This window comes from Schistocerca americana, chromosome X (genome assembly GCF_021461395.2).
Source record: "Schistocerca americana isolate TAMUIC-IGC-003095 chromosome X, iqSchAmer2.1, whole genome shotgun sequence".
Lineage (NCBI taxonomy): Eukaryota > Metazoa > Arthropoda > Insecta > Orthoptera > Acrididae > Schistocerca > Schistocerca americana.
In genome coordinates, this window is record NC_060130.1 from 354,284,868 (window position 1) to 354,305,875 (window position 21,008).

Below are 21,008 nucleotides of genomic sequence, written 5' to 3' on the forward strand. Positions count from 1 at the left end.
TTTTATAGTGAACATTAATTGTACTTGTATATCATGTGTGTTGTACAAAATATAAATAATAATAATTTTAAAAATACAGCACGGTAAATAAAATGTTTTCACATTTGTACCTGTTTCACTCTAAAAAGTTTTAAGAGGCAAGGATTATAAGTATTTTTAATATAGTATAAAAATAACACGGGGGCACTACAATCTCTAATCATACCTACAACTCAACACAGACCAACTGACTATTAGGAAAAAGTATCTGATGTTTCCATAGTTACTCACATAATTTATAGATATCAGTTTAACTTTGTCAATCATTTACTCAGTTTGCCTCAGCAAGCACTTATACTCGGCCCCTCAGTTGTATGTTGTGATTTATCACTAATTATATGTGATTGAGCCCAAGGTTAATATTGCAATAATTATGTAACAACAGCCTAGCCTCCAGCTATAATGGAAAAATCTAAACATTAAACATTTATCTCTGGGAATGAGAATATAGAGTATCAGTTGATAAAGAAGTTTTGGACAGTATTCTGAACATGAAGGTAGCAAGCAGTTTTTAAGAGATGGGAAAGATCTGCCGTGGTTGAATCATTGCACAAATGCTGAAATGAGAGATATTGAGATTAGTGATTGCAGAATAGAAAAAACTAAAAATGCCCTACAAAGAAAAATGAACTTCATCTGAGGGGATACATATACAGTTCTTTGTCAGTTATGTGAAAAAACTTGCTCCCAGCAGTTTATAATAAGTCACAGGAGTAACATGATGTTCCATATAAATGGAAAAAGGTGCAGGTCATTTGTATTTAAAAGGAGGTTCACTGCAGACATAGGCATAACTATAGGCCCGTATCACTGACATCAGTCTGTTGTAGAAATATGGAACGCCTGATATTTTTGGATATTATTACCTTTTTGGAGAGTTTCCTTCCATACAAATCAACATGAATACCACAAACAGCAATGTAGTGCAACTTGGCTTCCTCTATCCATCCATGAGATCCAAAAGGTGATATAAGTATGGTTCTTAAGTGCTTGGTGGAATATAAATAATGGAGGGAGTAAAAGTAATAACTCTCCATTTAATGATTGATATGCACATAAAGAAGGCTATGTGCAGGTGTGAATGTATTTTACATCTACATCTACATTTATACTCCGCAAGCCACCCAACGGTGTGTGGTGGAGGGCACTTTACGTACCACTGTCATTACCTCCCTTTCCTGTTCCAGTCGCGTATGGTTCGCGGGAAGAACGACTGTCTGAAAGCCTCCGTGCGCGCTCTAATGTCTCTAATTTTACATTCGTGATCTCCTCGGGAGGTATAAGTAGGGGGAAGCAATATATTCAATACCTCATCCAGAAACGCACCCTCTCGAAACATGGCGAGCAAGCTACACCACGATGCAGAGCGCCTCTCTTGCAGAGTCTGCCACTTGAGTTTGTTAAACACCTCCGTAACGCTATCACGGTTACCAAATAACCCTGTGACGAAACGCGCCGCTCTTCTTTGGATCTTCTCTATCTCCTCCGTCAACCCGATCTGGTACGGATCCCACACTGATGAGCAATACTCAAGTATAGGTCGAACGAGTGTTTTGTAAGCCACCTCCTTTGTTGATGGACTACATTTTCTAAGCACTCTCCCAATGAATCTCAACCTGGTACCCGCCTTACCAACAATTAATTTTATATGATCATTCCACTTCAAATTGTTCCGCACGCATACTACCAGATATTTTACAGAAGTAACTGCTACCAGTGTTTGTTCCGCTATCATATAATCATACAATAAAGGATCCTTCTTTCTATGTATTCGCAATACATTACATTTGTCTATGTTAAGGGTCAGTTGCCACTCCCTGCACCAAGTGCCTATACGCTGCAGATCTTCCTGCATTTCGCTACAATTTTCTAATGCTGCAACTTCTCTGTATACTACAGCATCATCCGCGAAAAGCCGCATGGAACTTCCGACACTATCTACTAGGTCATTTATATATATTGTGAAAAGCAATGGTCCCATAACACTCCCCTGTGGCACGCCAGAGGTTACTTTAACGTCTGTAGACGTCTCTCCATTGATAACAACATGCTGTGTTCTGTTTGCTAAAAACTCTTCAATCCAGCCACACAGCTGGTCTGATATTGCGTAGGCTCTTACTTTGTTTATCAGGTGACAGTGCGGAACTGTATCGAATGCCTTCCGGAAGTCAAGAAAAATAGCATCTACCTGGGAGCCTGTATCTAATATTTTCTGGGTGTCATGAACAAATAAAGCGAGTTGGGTCTCACACGATCGCTGTTTCCGGAATCCATGTTGATTCCTACATAGTAGATTCTGGGTTTCCAAAAACGAGGTGATACTCGAGCAAAAAACATGTTCTAAAATTCTACAACAGATCGACGTCAGAGATATAGGTCTATAGTTTTGCGCATCTGCTCGACGACCCTTCTTGAAGACTGGGACTACCTGTGCTCTTTTCCAATCATTTGGAACCTTCCGTTCCTCTAGAGACTTGCGGTACACGGCTGTTAGAAGAGGGGCAAGTTCTTTCGCGTACTCTGTGTAGAATCGAATTGGTATCCCGTCAGGTCGAGTGGACTTTCCTCTGTTGAGTGATTCCAGTTGCTTTTCTATTCCTTGGACACTTATTTCAATGTCAGCCATTTTTTCGTTTGTGCGAGGATTTAGAGAAGGAACTGCAGTGCGGTCTTCCTCTGTGAAACAGCTTTGGGAAAAGGTGTTTAGTATTTCAGTTTTACGCGTGTCATCCTCTGTTTCAATGCCATCATCATCCCGGAGTGTCTGGATATGCTGTTTCGAGCCACTTACTGATTTAACGTAAGACCAGAACTTCCTAGGATTTTCTGTCAAGTCTGTACATAGAATTTTACTTTCGAATTCACTGAATGCTTCACACATAGCCCTCCTTACGCTAACTTTGACATCGTTTAGCTTCTGTTTGTCTGAGAGGTTTTGGCTGCGTTTAAACTTGGAGTGAAGCTCTCTTTATTTTGTACTAGTTACCTCTGAGGAAGAGCATAATCCAAAAGCTTAGCAACATTCTCAGTTTTTTTTATGTGCCTACTGACCACATGATGCTTCAGCTGCACGGTGAGTTGTTGCCTTGAGCCCTTCCGTTATTTAGTTGCAGAAGGTACCAGAGAATGGCATCAAAGTCAGTGCCATTTTCCTGGATGCTCTGAATGCAGCTGACAAAGTTCCACACTGTTGTTTAGTAAAGAAAATAAAAGCTTTTGGAATATTGCTCCAGTTTTGTGAAGGGGTTTAGGACTTCCATACTGATAGATCTCAAGATGATGTTATTAAAGGAGCAAATTCCTCAAATGTTAAAGCAATATTGAGTGTCCCTGTGGAAGTATTGCAAGATTGCCACTGTTCAGGACATGCCTACGGGGTGTGATCACAAAGTAATGGGTATTTTTGTTTTCCTTAAAGAATCTGTATTTATTTATTCAACGGCAACTTTGTCACCTTCAAAGTAATCGTTCCAGCTCTTTTTTCAACCTTGGAAGCCCTTCCAGAACACTTTTTCTCGTGGTGTTCAGCTCCTTCAGTGATTGTGTTGTTCAATCCCGTCTCCAGCCATCCTGATTTAGGTTTTGCGTGATTTCCCTAAATCGTTTCAGGCAAATGCCAGGATGGTTCCTTTGAAAGGGCACGGCCGATTTCCTTCCCCATCCTTCCCTAACCCGAGCTTGCGCTCCGTCTCTAATGACCTCGTTGTCGACGGGACGTGAAACACCACTAACCTAAGTGATTGTGTTTTTATCTCATCAGTGGTGACAAAGCAACATCCTTTCAGAGTTCTCTTCAGCCTCAGGAATAGAAGGAAAAAATTGTGAACAAGCATTGAGGTGTGAGTGGGAACATTATTGTGATGCAATTTCCACAAGCGGTTTTGCCACAGTTCCGGTCATTTTCTGCATATTACTTCAAGCAAACAGCACATAACTTCGAGGTAGTATTCCTTATTGACCATACGACTATAAGGCAGGAACTTATGATCCATTATCCCATTGTAATCAAAGAAAACAGTGAAGATAACTTTCAATGTGGTTGAACTTGTCAAATTTTGTTTTGTCTTGGCTCTTCAGGCAGTTTCCATTGGGGCAGTTGAGACTTGGCTTCAACGTCATACCCATATATGCGTGTTTCATCACCTGTTATAACTTTCTGTAGAAGTTATGGATTGTTGTCAGCTTCATTCAGTAGTTCCTGAGCGATGTGTACTCGACTTCATTTTTTGTCTAACTTCAACAATTTCAGAACACACTTTGCAGCTGCGATTTTCATGCCCAAAATAATTGCTTAGCACAAGCTAAAGGATATGCCAATGTCACCAGCAACCTCTCTGATGATAATTGGGTGATTTTCCAGAACCATTTCGTTCATTTGTTCCAGATTGTTGTCAGTAATTGATGTGCTACATCATCCAGGACAGTTGTCATCTTCAGCATCTTCTTGGCTCTTTTTAAAATGTCGATACCACTCATAGACCCTTCTCTTACTCAGGGTAGATTTACCAAAAGCTACAGTCAGCATTTCAAATGCGGTGTTGCACTTTATTCCATTTTCCAAGCAAAACTTAAAGCGGTGCACTCAAATATGTATAACCTTTTCAACTGTCAGCAGTAAACTAAATATTGAAAACAACTGTAAATGCAAACATACATCAGGGACATGTGAACCAACAAAATTTAAAAAAAAGAAAAATGTGAAAATAAGGTGTATAAATATGGCAAAATTAAAAAATTCGGATTACTTTTTTATCACACCTCTTATAACGATGTGGAGGATTTTGGTAGCTGTAGAAGGCTGATTGTGGATGAAAGCTGCAACACCACAAAATATGTAGCAAAATACTAGAAGACCTCAAGAGGGTCAACACTTTGTGCAGGGCATTATAGCACTGGGCCCTCTGTGTAAATGAAAGTAACATATTTCAGATAAATAGACAGAAAGAGCCTTTATTATTCAATGACACGATTTTCAATCAATCAGCAGAAACAATAATGATTGTCTGTCAGATATCTAGGAGTAAACATTGAGAGAGAGACCCAAAGTAGAGCATCCCCATAAAACTAGTTGTAGGAGACGCAGATGTCAGAAGGCATGAGCCAAACTGTAAGGAAATGTAATTAACTTGTGAAAGAGGTTACCTAAAAAACTCTTTTTACATCAGTTCTGGGGTGTTGCTCTCTACTCTGGGATCCATGACAGTTAGGATTAACTGAGGCAATGGTGGAGATCCAAAGAAGAGCTGTATGTTTAGTAAAGGATTCACATATCCGCTGTAGAAAGTCCTGGTGGATAATGTATAGTCTGCAAAAACAAAGTGATTCAAATATGTTGTAGCCTTATCTACATCTACATCCATACTCTGCAAGCCACCTGATGGTGTGTGGCGGAGGGTTCTCTGAGTACCTTTATCGGTTCTCCCTTCTGTTCCAGTCTCGTATTGTTTGTGGAAAGAAGGATTGTCGGTATGCTTCTGTGTGGGCTCTAATCTCTCTGATTTTATCCTCATGGTCTCTTCGCGAGATATACGTAGGAGGGAGCAATATACTGCTTGACTCTTCGGTGAACGTATGTTCTCGAAACTTTAACAAATGCCCGTACCGAGCTACTGACCGTCTCTCCTACAGAGTCTTCCATTGGAGTTTATCTGTCATCTCCGTAACGCTTTCGCGATTACTAAATGATCCTGTAACGAAGCGCGCTGCTCTCCGTTGGATCTTCTCTATCTCTTCTATCAACCCTATCTGGTACGGATCCCACACTGCTAAGCAGTATTCAAGCAGTGGGCAAACAAGCATACTGTAACCTTCTTCCTTTGTTTTCGGATTGCATTTCCTTAGGATTCTTCCAATGAATCTCAGTCTGGCATCTGCTTTACCGACGATCAACTTTATATGATCATTCCATTTTAAATCACTCCTAATGTGTACTCCCAGAGAATTTATGGAATTAACTGCTTCCAGTTGCTGACCTACTATTTTGTAGCTAAATGATAAGGGATCTATCTTTCTATGTATTCGCAGCACATTACACTTGTCTACATTGAGATTCAATTGCCATTCCCTGCACCATGCGTCAATTCGCTGCAGATTCTCCTGCATTTAAGTACAATTTTCCATTGTTACAACCTTTCGATACACCACAGCATCATCTGCAAAAAGCCTCAGTGAACTTCCAATGTCATCCACAAGGTCATTTATGTATATTGTGAATAGCAATGGTCCTATGACACTCCCCTGCGGCACACTTGAAATCACTCTTACTTCGGAAGACTTCTCTCCATTGAGAATGACATGCTGCGTTCTGTTATCTAGGAACTCTTCAATCCAATCACACAACTGGTCTGATAGTCCATATGCTCTTACTTTGTTCATTAAACGACTGTGGGGAACTGTATCGAACGCCTTGCAAAAGTCAAGAGACACGGCATATACCTGTGAACCCGTGTCTATGGCCCTCTTGAGTCGCGTGGAGGAATAGCGCGAGCTGGGTTTCACACGACCGTCTTTTTCGAAACCCATGCTGATTCCTACAGAGTAGGTTTCTCGTCTCCAGAAAAGTCATTATACTCGAACATAATACGTGTTCCAAAATTCTACAACTGATCAACGTTAGAGATATAGGTCTATAGTTCTGCATATCTGTTCGACGTCCCTTCTTGAAAACGGGGATGACCTGTGCCCTTTTCCAATCCTTTGGAACGCTACGCTCTTCTAGAGACCTACGGTACACCGCTGCAAGAAGGGGGGCAAGTTCCTTCGCGTACTCTGTGTAAAATCGAACTGGTATCCCATCAGGTCCAGCAGCCTTTCCTCTTTTGAGCGATTTTAATTGTTTCTCTATCCCTCTGTTGTCTATTTCGATATCTACCATTTTGTCATCTGTACTACGATCTAGAGAAGGAACTACAGTGCAGTCTTCCTCTGTGAAACAGCTTTGGAAAAAGACATTTAGTATTTCGGCCTTTAGTCTGTCATCCTCTGTTTCAGTACCATTTTGGTCACAGTGTGTCTGGACATTTTGTTTTGATCCACCTACTGTTTTGACATAAGACCAAAATTTCTTAGGATTTTCTGCCAAGTCAGTACATAGAACTTAACTTTCGACTTCATTGAACGCCTCTCGCATAGCCCTCCTCACACTATATTTCGCTTCGCGTTAATTTTTGTTTGTCTGAATGGCTTTGGTTATGTTTATGTTTGCTGTGAAGTTCCCTTTGCTTCCACAGCGGTTTTCTAACTCGGTTGTTGTACCACGGTGGCTCTTTTCCATCTCTTACGATCTTGCTTGGCACATACTCATCTAACGCATATTGTACGATGGTTTTGAACTTTGTCCACTGATCCTCAACACTATCTGTACTTGAGACAAAACTTTTGTGTTGAGCCGTCAGGTACTCTGTAATCTGCTTTTTGTCACTTTTGCTAAACAGAAAAATCTTCCTACCTTTTTTAATATTCCTATTTACGGCTGAAATCATCGATGCCATAACCGCTTTATGATCGCTGATTCCCTATTCTGCATTAACTGTTTCAAATAGTTCGGGTCTGTTTGTCACCAGAAGGTCTAATATGTTATCGCCACGAGTTGGTTCTCTGTTTAACTGCTCAAGGTAGTTTTCGGATAAAGCACTTAAAAAACTTTCACTGGATTCTTTGTCCCTGCCACCCGTTCTGAACGTTTGAGTCTCCCAGTCTATATCCGGCAAATTAAAATCTCCACCTAGAACTATAACGTGGTGGGGAAATCTACTCAAAATATTTTCCAAATTATCCTTCAGGTGCTCAGCCACAACAGCTGCTGAGCCAGGGGGCCTATAGAGACATCCAATTACCATGTCTGAGCCTGCTTTAAACATGACCTTCACCCAAATCATTTCACATTTCGGATCTCCGTCAATTTCCTTCGATACTATTGCACTTCTTATCACTATAAACACGCCTCCCCCTTCACTGTCCAGCCTGTCTCTGCGGTATACATTCCAATCTGAGTTTAGGATTTCATTACTGTTTACGTCTGGTTTCAGCCAACTTTCTGTCCCTAGTACTATATGGGCGTTGTGACCGTTTATAATGAGAGCAGTTCTGGGACCTTTCTATAGACGCTCCTGCAGTTTACTATTAGCTCATTAATATTGTTATTCCCTGTTGCATTTTGCCTACTCCTACCTTGCCGCGTCTCAGGAGGGAATTCTGTAACCTACTAAAAATGTTTCACTGGTTCATTTCTTTTAGTTATTCCCAGTTTATCTATTTGTAAGACACAAATTAACTGTACAGGGGGAAGATAATCATATTGTCTCACTCAGTAGTTAATTATTTTCGTGTTTGGAGAGCCATAATTGTGCCCTCTCACTGTGAAGCAGAAAAAGTTTGTTTTGCGGTTGTAGTACACTTTATCATAAAAAATATTGCTGTAATTGTCGTACAGTTAAATTTTTGATTTTCATTTTGTAAATATTTTGAACATGTGTGGTATCATATTATTACAGCCACCAAATTCCTGTGGTATTTTTTTCATTGTGTCAGTCAGCGGATTTGTGTGTGTTTTTAAATTCAAGAATCACCTGGACAACACTGTCTGCCTCTGATGTCTGTGAATACAAAATCTTTTTTGTAATGGTTGTTCAGTAATTGACCAGTTTTCGTTATCCGGGAACAGTGTCCAGTACTGCTGATGAAAGCATACAAAAATAGATCGCTGGACTATTAGCTTCCTCTTTCAGAGAAGGTGGAGGATCATCTTAGGAGAAACTATGCAAAAGGAGAATATATCACTCGAAAGTCAGCCTAAGTGGGTCCCACCAGGGTATAAGTGCCTTTTAGCCTAGTTTTTGTGGAATATTATTTATGTCATTATAAAGTAATCCAGTAGCACACTTTTCCAAGTTGGGTAGCCGATTTCCGACTTGAGACAGGAATATGATGAGGACACCATAAAAAAAATTAAAAAAAGATGTTTATCACTTTTTATCGTAAATAGGGCCAAAATTTAGGTTTCATTTTATTCAAAACACTATTTCTGGTTTAGGACTATGTACTCAGAAAATGAACTGTTGAAAAATGCAACATATTATTAACTCAGTCACCATAACAAAATGTTTTATTGGCAACTGCAACCTTTATCATGTAATTTGTTTGGACTGTTCACATCAACAATATATATGTTTCTTTTCTGTGCTTCAGGCATTAAATATCCAAAGATAACCTCTCTGGAAGAACGCACTAGGCTAAGCATTATTGTTGAGAGCGAAGACTCCTTGGAGCCTAATCCTGAACCAGTTTCTGAACAACACCAGAGAAGCCCGGTTGTCCATCTCGAGAAAATAACATCCTCTGTGGACAGTAATGGTGAGTGATGGAAGATTTTTAATTTTCACCTCATATTGTGGCAATCAAATGAAAACAAGGCAGATTGGAAAAAGTAAATGACCTTCCAGAATGAGATTTTCACTCTGCAGCGGAGTGTGCGCTGATATGAAACATCCTGGCAGATTAAAACTGTGTGCCCGACCGAGACTCGAACTCGGGACCTTTGCCTTTCGCAGGCAAGTGCTCTACCAACTGAGCTACCGAAGCACGACTCACGGCCAGTACTCACAGCTTTACTTCTGCCAGTACCTCGTCTCCTACCTTCCAAACTTTACAGAAGCTCTCCTGCGAACCTTGCAGGACTAGCACTCCTGAAAGAAAGGATACTGCGGAGACATGGCTAGGCCACAGCCTGGGGGAGGTTTCCAGAATGAGATTTTTGCTCTGCAGCGGAGTGTGCGCTGATATGAAACTTCCTGGCAGATTAAAACTGTGTGCCCGACCGAGACTCGAACTCGGGACCTTTGCCTTTCGCGGACAAGTGCTCTACCAACTGAGTTACCGAAGCACGACTCACGGCCGGTACTCACAGCTTTACTTCTGCCAGTAGCTCGTCTCCTACCTTCCAAACTTTACAGAAGCTCTCCTGCGAACCTTGCAGGACTAGCACTCCTGAAAGAAAGGCTGTGGCCTAGCCATGTCTCCGCAGTATCCTTTCTTTCAGGAGTGCTAGTCCTGCAAGGTTCGCAGGAGAGCTTCTGTAAAGTTTGGAAGGTAGGAGACGAGCTACTGGCAGAAGTAAAGCTGTGAGTACCGGCCGTGAGTCGTGCTTCGGTAGCTCAGTTGGTAGAGCACTTGCCCGCGAAAGGCAAAGGTCCCGAGTTCGAGTCTCGGTCGGGCACACAGTTTTAATCTGCCAGGAAGTTTCATATCAGCGCACACTCCGCTGCAGAGTGAAAATCTCATTCTGGAAACCTCCCCCAGGCTGTGGCCTAGCCATGTCTCCGCAGTATCCTTTCTTTCAGGAGTGCTAGTCCTGCAAGGTTCGCAGGAGAGCTTCTGTAAAGTTTGGAAGGTAGGAGATGAGGTACTGGCAGAAGTAAAGCTGTGAGTACCGGCCGTGAGTCGTGCTTCGGTAGCTCAGTTGGTAGAGCACTTGCCCGCGAAAGGCAAAGGTCCGAGTTCGAGTCTCGGTCGGGCACACAGTTTTAATCTGCCAGGAAGTTTCTTAGTAAATAAACTGTTTATTATTTCAAAAGTAATCACCGTAACAGTTAATACATGAACCTCACTTTGAGACAAAACGGTCAAATCCTCCATTGATACATGTTTGCAATTGCCTACGACACCATGATTGTATCCGGGCACGCACTTCTTTGTCCAATGCAAATCGGTGCCCATCAGTGTCTTTCGTCAGGGCGCCAAAAAATGTGGGTATCACATGGGTAGAGATCGGGAATTTTGGAGGATGTGTAAGTGCTTTCCAGCAAAACTTCTGCAATGTATTCGAAACAACCTTGGCAACATGTGGGCCCCAGGACATTGGTGGCTGTCAATTTGATTTGGATAAGAGGTGCACACCTGAGTACAATCATGGTTCCATAGGCAACAACAAACATTTTTCCTCAAAGGCAGTGACCATAATGTGGCGCAGTGGGATAATTGTGTGTACAGGTATAACAGTTACTTTTTAAATAACAAACAGTTTAATTACTTTTTCCATCAGTGTCATTTTCAATTGATTGAATTAAAAGAAAAATTCACTTGAGAAAAGTGTGTACATACCTTAAGGAAGTGACGCCTTTATACTGCCAGTAACACACAAAGTATGCAAAACTGTCATAGCTTTTAGTAGTAGTAGTTCCTTCCTCACAACAGGTAGATTCCTCTCAACCTGGGTTCTGAGTGATTTGCCCTTCCTCCTTGAGGAAGGAACTTATTGTTGTTGTCTTCAGTATGAAGACTGTTTGATGCAACTCTCCACACTACTGTATCCTGTGAAAACCTCTTCATCTCCGAATAACTACTGCAACCTACATCCATTTGAATCTGCTTGCTGTATTCATTTCTTGGTCTCCCTCTACAATTTTTACTCCCACACTTCCCTCCAATAGTAAATTTGTGATTCCTTGGCGTCGCAGGATGTGTATTGTCAACCAATCCCTTCTCTAATGGGGTCAAAATGGCCTTGAGCATTATTAACCTCATGGCAGGCCAAAGAGACGATGAGTGTCGATGCAGGATAGTAGACAGGGTAGCAGGTATGAAAAAAACAGTTCCTCAGCTGTTGATGAATCATGAAGGCAGTGAAAGTAACAACAGGATTTATTAAGTAAAATTCTTACGGCCATAGTAACCAGCATCCAAACGGTATGTGTTGTTCATGGGTGCCAGTGCTTGAGTGGCTCAGGATGCAGCAGCAGGAGACAGCCACTGGCATGGAAACGCCAGGCTGGACAGACAGCTGTAAAAGAAGTGAAGTCAGATCCTTGGTGGCACAGAGCTATGTCAGATGTGTCCATCCCAAACATGCAGCAAACTCCAATGTAGGCTGGTCAAACTGTTAAGCGTAAATGCAGCAACCGGCCAGCAGTCCACAGTAGACGGAACTGCATGAGGGGTCCAAGTGTGAACTACAAACTTAGGACCCCCGGAAGATGACCTGGAGCCGGTTCATGTCAGCCAATTGATTTATGGCTGCCTGCTCCAGCTCTGTTATGACAGGACCTCACTTTTGGTCATGTAGACCAGGAAGTGGTACAGTAGCAAACCCTAGCAAAGTGTAATCCAGATGTCCAATGGAGTAGCCCAGCCCTAGTAGCATGCTGTATCGACAGTGTTCCAGCCCTGGCAGCATGTGGCAGGGCCTGGTGTGCTATGCCGCAAGTTATGGATGCCGATTTAGAAAGATTGTGGTGTAACATTTCTTTTAGCCAAGTTGTGTCATAAATTTCTCCCCAATTCCATGCAGTACTGCCTCATCATTTACTGAATCTACCCATCTAATCTTTAGCATTACTCTGTAGCAGCACACTTCAAAAGCTCTCTTCTTGTGTGAGCTGCTTACTGTCTAAGTTCCACTTCTGTACAAAACTACACTCCAGATCAGTATTTCTCAACCAGCATGTTGCAACACAATTATTTATCACAAATACATGTCAGGTGGCTCATGAGATTTTTATGTCCCTGTTTAAGAGAATAATTTTATTTTATTGCATGCCTTGTGTTTATGTTCATATTCAAGGGTCTCATGTAATAAATTTGTGTCTCAGTCACTCAATAGTAAAAAGGTTTTGTATGTACTTTATGTTTGTCCTTTTTTGCGTCTAGGAAAGTGATACAAGTAGGGGTGTCGAGAAAGTTTGAAACATACTTTGGTGTGCTCCAAAGGCAAAAAAGGTTGATGAACACTATTCCAAATAAATATCTTAGGGAAAGGCTTCTTAACATTTAAATTTATGTTAGATGTTAACAAATTCCTCTTTTTTCAGATATGCTTTTTGTTCTTTAGTCAGCCTGTGTTTTATATCCTGTGCATTTTGGACATTGTCAGTCATTTTTTTTTTTCCTCGAATAGTAAAACTCATCTACTACTCTAACGGCTCATTTCCCAATCTGATTCCTTCACCATCACCTGTTTAATTCGATTATATACCAGTACCCTTGTTTCACTTTAGTTGATGTTCATCTTATAATTTCTTTTCAACTCACTACCCACTATGTTTAACTGCTCTTCCAAGTCCTTTGCTGTGTCTGCCAGACTTACAAATGGGGATAGTCTACAATCAAGTCTCGTTCCATTCTCAATCACTGCTTCCCTTTCATGCCGTTAGACTCTTATAACTGTCGTCTGGTTTCTGTACAAGTTGTATGTAACCTTTCTCATCCTGTATTTTACCATACTACCTTCAGAATTACAGTGAGTGTATTCCAGTCAGCATAGTCAAAAACGTTTCTCTAAATATACTAAAGCTATGAGTATAGGTTTGCCTTTCTTTAACCCACCTTCCTAGATAAGTCGTAGGGTTAGTAAGTTGTACTTTTACTTCTTTCTATTCTGTATCTCTCTGTCATTAGCAAAGTGCATTCATAAGAGAAAGATACTTCCTGATTTTTTACTTTTGAATTGCGTTACTACTCAGGGGTAACTCAATGTATGTTTATTCACCAGAAATTTGTAATGGCAGGCAGAGAAAATAATGATATTCTTCACTAACATTGGCATTTAATGCTGTAATGTTAGGGCTGTAACTATTATTATTATTATTATTATTATTATTATGTTAAAGAATCTGGGCTTGATGAAAGATCCCAGATGTCCTCTACGTCGGATACCCAGCAGAGCAAGGAATCAAGTGTCCGTGAAGATATAATAAATTGCTCCTGTGGGTCCCAAGAGGAGCATGGATTGATGGTCCAGGTAACCAATTGATTGCTTACCACTGCTTCTGTCACTTACTTACCAATGAGAGATCACTAATTTGACCAGCTTACTTTAATTTGAGCCTTAAACAGTTTACAGAATCACTACTTATTATTCATAAACTTTTATTTGTTGCAGTGTGATATATGTCTGTGCTGGCAGCATGGTTTCTGCAATAGTATTCAAGTGGAATTAGATGTACCAGAAAAATACGTTTGTACATTTTGTCTCAACCCACCATTGGAGAGGCAAGCAAAGAAGTATAGCCATTCTCAGGACTGGCTCCTCAGCGGAACGTTATCAAGGTAGCCTAATAATCTGCTGCATGCTTGAAGAGAGTTTTTTTTATTTATTTATTTATTTCATTTTTTTTAGTATCACTTATTATCGATCCATCTGTGAAGTGTGGTAAATGGCATTGAGATTTGAATGCAGAAATTTTCCATTCTTGTCAAAGGCAGATGACTGACAATAAGGCAGGTAAAAAAATACTCAGTTTCAAGACCGTTAATTTGCTGAAATTTATTATATGACTAATGGAAAATCTCATATAAAGATGTGAAACAAATACTAACAAAGAGATAGAGGGGCTGGCCAGTACTTACCTCAGCTCAGTACAGCCGCTAGATACACAAAACAGAACAGAAAATTTACGTATTCTAGCTTTCGGAACTTTGTTCCTTCGTCAGGGTGGAGAGAGGGGAATAAAAGGGGAAGAAGGGAAAGTGGATTCAATTACTCACCACCCAGGACATGAAGCAACAGGGGAAAGGTAAACAGGGAGGGTAGCAAAGATGGAGGCATGGGTGTGAGAGGGAAGCCAAAGTACTGTGCCAGCTTCAAACCAAAGAGGATGCATACAGAAGTAAAGAGGTATATAGTATAAAGATAAACACAACTATGTAGGATGAAAAGATGTGTGAATGGCTAAAGAGGAAAGGGAAAGAGGAGAAGACTGAAGAGTAAGTGGGAGTGAGTTGGTTAACGTAGGTTGAGTCCAGGGGGATGGCAGGATGAAAGGATGTGTTGGAGTGCAAGTTTTCATTTCCGCAGTTCCGAGGAACTGGTGTTGGGTGGGAGAAGCCAAATGGCATGTAAGGTGTAGCAGGTTCCATAGGTCCCTAGAATTATGCTGGAGGGCATGCTCTGCTACTGGGTGTTGGACATCTCCTCGGCGGACAGTTCGCCTGTGCCCGTTGATCCGCTCAGCCAGTTTAGTTATCGTCATACCAATGTAGAAGGCTGTGTAGCGCAGGCATGTCAGCTGATAAATGACATGTGTTGTTTCACATGTGGCCCTGCCTTGAATTGTGTATGTTTTACCAGTAACGAGGCTGGAGTAGGTGGTTGTGGGGGGATGCATGGGGCAGGTTTTGCAGCGGGGTTGGTTACAGGGGTAGGAACCGCTGCGTAGAGAACGTGGTCTGGGAATATTGTAGGGTTTGACAAGCATGTTACGGAGGTTAGGGGGCGACGAAAGGCAACTCTGGGTGGTGTGGGGAGAATATTGTCTAGGGATGATCTCATTTCATGGCTTGACTTGAGAAAGTCATATCCCTGGCGGAGTAACTTGTTGATGTATACGAGGCCAGGATAATATTGGGTGACAAGGCGGATGCTTCTCTGTGGTCTGGGGATAGGAACATTGTTGTTGGACGGGGAGGAATGTGTTGCTCAGGAGATCTGTTTGTGGACAAGGTCTGCAGGATAGTTGCGGGAGAAGAAAGCACTGGTCAGGTTATTGGTGTAATTGTTGAGGGATTCGTCACTGGAGCAGATACGTTTGCCACGAATACCTAGGCTGTAGGGAAGGGAGCGTTTGATGTGGAATGGATGGCAGCTATCAAAGTGAAGGTACTGTTGTTTGTTTGTGGGTTTGATGTGGACAGAGGTGTGGATGTGAGCTTCAACAAGATGAAGATCAACGTCCAGGAAGGTGGCTTGGGTTTTGGGGGAGGAACAGGTGAAATTCAGATTCGAAAAGGAGTTGAGGTTATGGAGGAAATTAAGGAGTGTTTCTTCACCATGAGTCCAGACCACAAAGGTGTCATCTATAAACCTATACCAGGCCAGGGGAAGCAGCTGTTGGATCTTCAGGAAAGCCTCTTCCATGCGGCTCATGAAGAGGTTGGCATAGGACGGAGCCATCCTGGTTCCCATGGCCATTCCATTGATTTGTTTGTAGCTCTGGCCTTCAAAAGTGAAGTAATTATGGGTAATGATGAAGTTGGTAAGTGTGATAAGGAACGAGGTTTTTGGAAGATCTTCGGGTGGTGTTGGGAGAGGTATTGTTCGAGGGCAGAGAGGCCATAGGTATGTGGGATGTTTGTGTAAAGGGATGTGGCATCTATGGTGACAAGAAAGGTTTCAGGTGGGAGGGGAGTGGGAATGGATTTGAGGCGTTCTAGGAAGTGGTTTGTGTCTTTGATGTAGGATGGGAGTCTGCGGGTGATAGGTTGGAAGTGTTGGTCTCCCGAGCTGAGATACGTTCTGGTGGGGCTTTGAAGCCTGCCACAATGGGACAGCCAGGATGGTTCTCTTTGTGGATTTTGGGTAATAGGTAGAAGGTAGGGGTATGTGGCTCAGGTGGAGTGAGTAGGTCTATGGAAGCTGTTGTGAGGCCTTGTGAGGGACCTTGGATTTTTAGGATTTTCTGCAGCTCAGTCTGGATGGAGGGAATGGGATCCTGGGTAACGCATTTGTAGGTTGAGGTGTCAGAGAGTTGTGCAGTCCTTCTGGCAGATACTCCACACGCTCAAATACCAAAGTTGTGGCGCCTTTATCTGTCGGGAGGATGACAATAGAGCGGTTTGTTTTCAGCTCCTTAATGGCACGGGATTCAGCTGGGGTGATGTTGAGGGTTGTCAGGATGTTCCTTAAGAGGGACTGGGAGACTAACACTGGATGTGAGGAATTCCTGAAATGCCTGAAAGGGATGGTTTTGGGGGAGGGGAGGAGGATCCCTTTGAGAAGGCGGTCGGAACTGTTCTAGACAGGGTTCAACACTGGATCTAGTTATTTGGGGGCTGTGTTTGGGTGGTGAAGTGATATTTCCAGTTGAGGTTCTGGGTGAATGAGAAGAGATCTTTAACCAGGGCAGTGTAGTTGAATTTAGGCTTGGGGCTAAAGGTTAAACCTTTTGATAGAATAGATGTCTCTGAAGGAGAGAGGGATCTGGATGAGAGGTTTAGAACTGAATTGGGACTGGTGATATGTGGCATTTGACTGTGGTTATAGTTGAGATTTGGTCTGTGTGGGGTATGTGCTAGGATTGGGAGATTGAGTAGGGTGGATAGGCTAGGTTTGCTGGCTATGAGGGGGGGGTTTGTTGAAGGTGCTGTTGTGGTTGATGTTTGTGAGGGATAGGGAGAGGGACCCCACTTCTTACAAGGGAACCTCCCCATCGCACCCCCCTCAGATTTAGTTATAAGTTGGCACAATGCATAGGCCTTGAAAAACTGAACACAGATCAATCGAGAAAACAGGAAGAAGTTGTGTGGAACTATGAAAAAAATAAGCAAAATATACAAAACTGAGTAGTCCATGGGCAAGATAGGCAACATCAAAGACAGTGTGAGCTCAAGAGTGCCATGGTCCCGTGGTTAGCATGAGCAGCTGTGGAAGGAGAAGTCCTTGGTTCAAGTCTTCCCACGAGTGAAAAGTTTAATTTTTTATTTTCAGACCATTATTATCTGTCTGTCCATCCGTCCGATGCGCAGTAACTGCGCCGTAGTATGGGGACGCTACACCTAAACAAACATCGAAACACACGACGTCAGTCGACTACAGCGCACGGAAGAGAGAGTATTCCTGCTAATGAGGCTCCATGGCTGGCAGTTGACTGTTCGCTGCTTTGGACAAGAGTGCATTAAATACGTGAGATGTATTCTGTGGCCAATGTGAATCCAGCAAATATAGTTCGTGACTTCAATAACAAGGTCAATGAATATTTTCCGAACTGTAAGGAATCGGAAAGTTCCTTAAGGGATCGAACGATTGTCGAACATTTGTATGATTGTTTCCTACATTTGTTGATAAACAGTATGTGTGGTGATGATGATACCTTGCTGATTGCTGTGGGGCTGTATGTACCAGATGATGAGATTGTTGACGATCCATACAAAGAACACGAAGAGGAAATTCTGCGACTTCAATCTGATGGTATTTCTTTGGGTTACATGAAGGAAATGCTCCAATACAGGTTACTGTCCAAACCAATTAAAAGACAGAAATATAGATTATGGAGTGAAGTAACAAATAAATTTAAGAAATTTAAAGGGATGGAGGAAAAAAGCACAATTAAATATTGCAAAGAAGTCGTGGAACGAGGTGGAACCCGAAGACAGAAGTTCAGTGAACTAGAAAACCATGTATACCGACAATTTATTAAAGCCAGAAATGAAGTAAGTGCACTGCATGGTACAGACCTACAGATTTGGGGATTGCATTACGCTAAACAAATCGGCCTGGACTTCAAGGCTTCATCTCATTGGCTTGTCACGTTCAAAAGAAAATACAAAATTACAAGCAGGAAGATTATGAAATATGTAAGCAGGAACCACGCGAATAAACTGGAAGAACTTTTAGAGTGTTCCTAGACGTTTGTTGCAGAAACTAACATCAGATTCCAACAGTATGAAGACGCATATACAGGGTTATTACAAATGATTGAAGCGATTTCATAAATTCACTGTAGCTCCATCCATTGACATATGGTCACGACACACTACAGATACGTAGAAAAACTCGTAAAGTTTTGTTCGGCTGAAGCCGCACTTCAGGTTTCTGCCGCCAGAGCGCAGTGAGACAAAATGGCGACAGGAGCCGAGAAAGCGTATGTCGTGCTTGAAATGCACTCACATCAGTCAATCATAACAGTGCAACGACACTTCAGGACGAAGTTCAACAAAGATCCACCAACTGCTAACTCCATTTGGCGATGGTATGCGCAGTTTAAAGCTTCTGGATGCCTCTGTAAGTGGAAATCAACGGGTCGGCCTGCAGTGAGCGAAGAAACGGTTGAACGCATGCGGGCAAGTTTCACGCGTAGCCCGCGGAAGTCGACGAATAAAGCAAGCAGGGAGCTAAACGTATCACAGCCGACGGTTTGGAAAATCTTACGGAAAAGGCTAAAGCAGAAGCATTTCTTAAACAGGAGATTGGAAGACCAATGGATCGGTCGTTGTAGAGATCATGATCAACAATTCATGTCATGGCCTCCACGCTCTCCCGACTTAACCCCATGCAATTTCTTTCTGTGGGGTTATGTGAAAGATTCAGTGTTTAAACCTCCACTACCAAGAAACGTGCCAGAACTGCGAGCTCGCATCAACGATGCTTTCGAACTCATTGATGGGGACATGCTGCGCCGAGTGTGGGAGGAACTTGATTATCGGCTTGATGTCTGCCGAATCACTAAAGGGGCACATATCGAACATTTGTGAATGCCTAGAAAAACTTTTTGAGTTTTTGTATGTGTGTGCAAAGCATTGTGAAAATATCTCAAATAATAAAGCTATTGTAGAGCTGTGAAATCGCTTCAATCATTTGTAATAACCCTGTGTATCAACACAGATCAGTCCGGTTTTAACTATGAAATGAAATCAACCCACACGTTATCGTTAGTTGGAGAAGGCGACACAGAATGTACTGTAGATGAGCTGCATGCCACTTCACATAATTATAGCATACAATGTGCTCTGAACAAAGCAGGATTTCTTTTACCTACATTTTATTTATGTTTACAGGAAAAAAATGTTGTATTTGGACCGCAAGTTCAGCAACAGGTGAATAGGGTACTTGTGCAAATGCCGAATGTCATAGTGAATTGCAGTGCGTCAGGAAAAATGGAGAAGAGACTAGTGAAAGACTTTAATGAACATGTGATTGCTCCTTACGCAGACAAAGATTTTACCTTACTCCTTGACAGCTATACAGGACAGAAGGATCAGGCATGTACAATTTTAGATTGGGAGTAGACGTGATTACCATTCCTCCAGGTTGTACACCTCCTGTGCAACCTTTAGATGTGTTTGGTTTTCGGCAAGTGAAATACTTTGTGAAAAGATTCTATGATTTTGCAAAGCTGCACAGGTACACAGAGCAGCATTGTTTGTGTGATCGTGTGTCAATTATCAAAGTTCAGGCACTCACACATAATCAACTTCGCTCTCCAAAATTCCAGGACATGTTCATATTTGCTTGGACATATGCAGGATTTGATGGTCTACACACAGAAAAATTTGAAAACGTTAATAACTTATGTTTTGACAGAGCACAGGGAAAACTGTGCGACTGTGAAACTGTTGCATTCATTTGTTGCAGTATATGAGACAAACTCTTATGTTTTCATCACTTTTTTGGGAGTGATTATCACATCCAATTGGGCAAGGTAGAAGAATCTTTTTACCCATTCGCCAAGTGTACAAGTTAGGTTGGTCGACAACATATTCCTGTCAAGTGACGCACATGCTGTCACCAGTGTTGTATAGAATATATCAGACGTGTTTTCCTGTGGAGGAATCGGTTGACCTATGACCTTGCAATCAAATGTTTTCGGTTCCCATTGGAGAGGCATGTCCTTTCGTCTACTAATCACACGGTTTTGCGGTGTGGTCGCAAAACACAGACACTAAACTTATTACAGTGAACAGGGACGTCAATGAACGAACGGACAGATCATAACTTTGCGAAAATAAAGAAAGTAAACTTTTCACTTGAGGGAAGACTTGAACCAAGGACCTCTCGTTCCGCAGATGCTCACGCTAACCACGGGACCACGGCGCTCCTGAGCTCACATTATCCTTGATGTTGCCTATCTTGCGCATGGACTACTCAGTTTGTGTATTTTTCTTATTTTCTTCATACTTCCACACAACTTCTTCCTGTTTTCTCGATTGACCTGTGTTCAGTTTTTCAAGGCCTATGCACTGTGCCAACTTATAACTAACTCTGAGGGGGGTATTGAGATGTTTAGATTTTCCCACCTCCGCGTTGCAAATGTTTTGATTGAAATGCCCTGTCGATGCACTGTTGTTTTCACGTCAATTCTACCAACATTGAGAGTTGTTTAGTTTTCGGGGTTTTGTAAAATTCCTGGATTCATGCGTCGTCGCTGTGCAGCCTATGAAAAGGATTGCGGAAGACTCCCAAATAAATTCCAAAGTACAGTGCAGCTTTAATACCAATATATTTCCAGGACTCTGGTGTCCGAGCCTGTTGAACTGTACCGGTT

At 42.0% G+C, this 21,008-nt stretch overlaps 1 protein-coding gene across 3 annotated transcripts in view; it reads left to right on the plus strand.

The window, feature by feature from the left end:
- The window catches only part of LOC124554729, a 284,948-nt gene that overhangs the window by 194,614 nt on the left and 69,326 nt on the right, over positions 1-21,008 (plus strand). For all 3 annotated transcript variants that reach the window (XM_047128375.1, XM_047128377.1, XM_047128376.1), the window contains exons 15-17: positions 9,226-9,390; positions 13,641-13,771; positions 13,913-14,079. In XM_047128375.1, the coding sequence (XP_046984331.1) occupies positions 9,226-9,390; positions 13,641-13,771; positions 13,913-14,079 (463 nt within the window). The remainder of the gene's footprint in view (positions 1-9,225; positions 9,391-13,640; positions 13,772-13,912; positions 14,080-21,008) is intronic.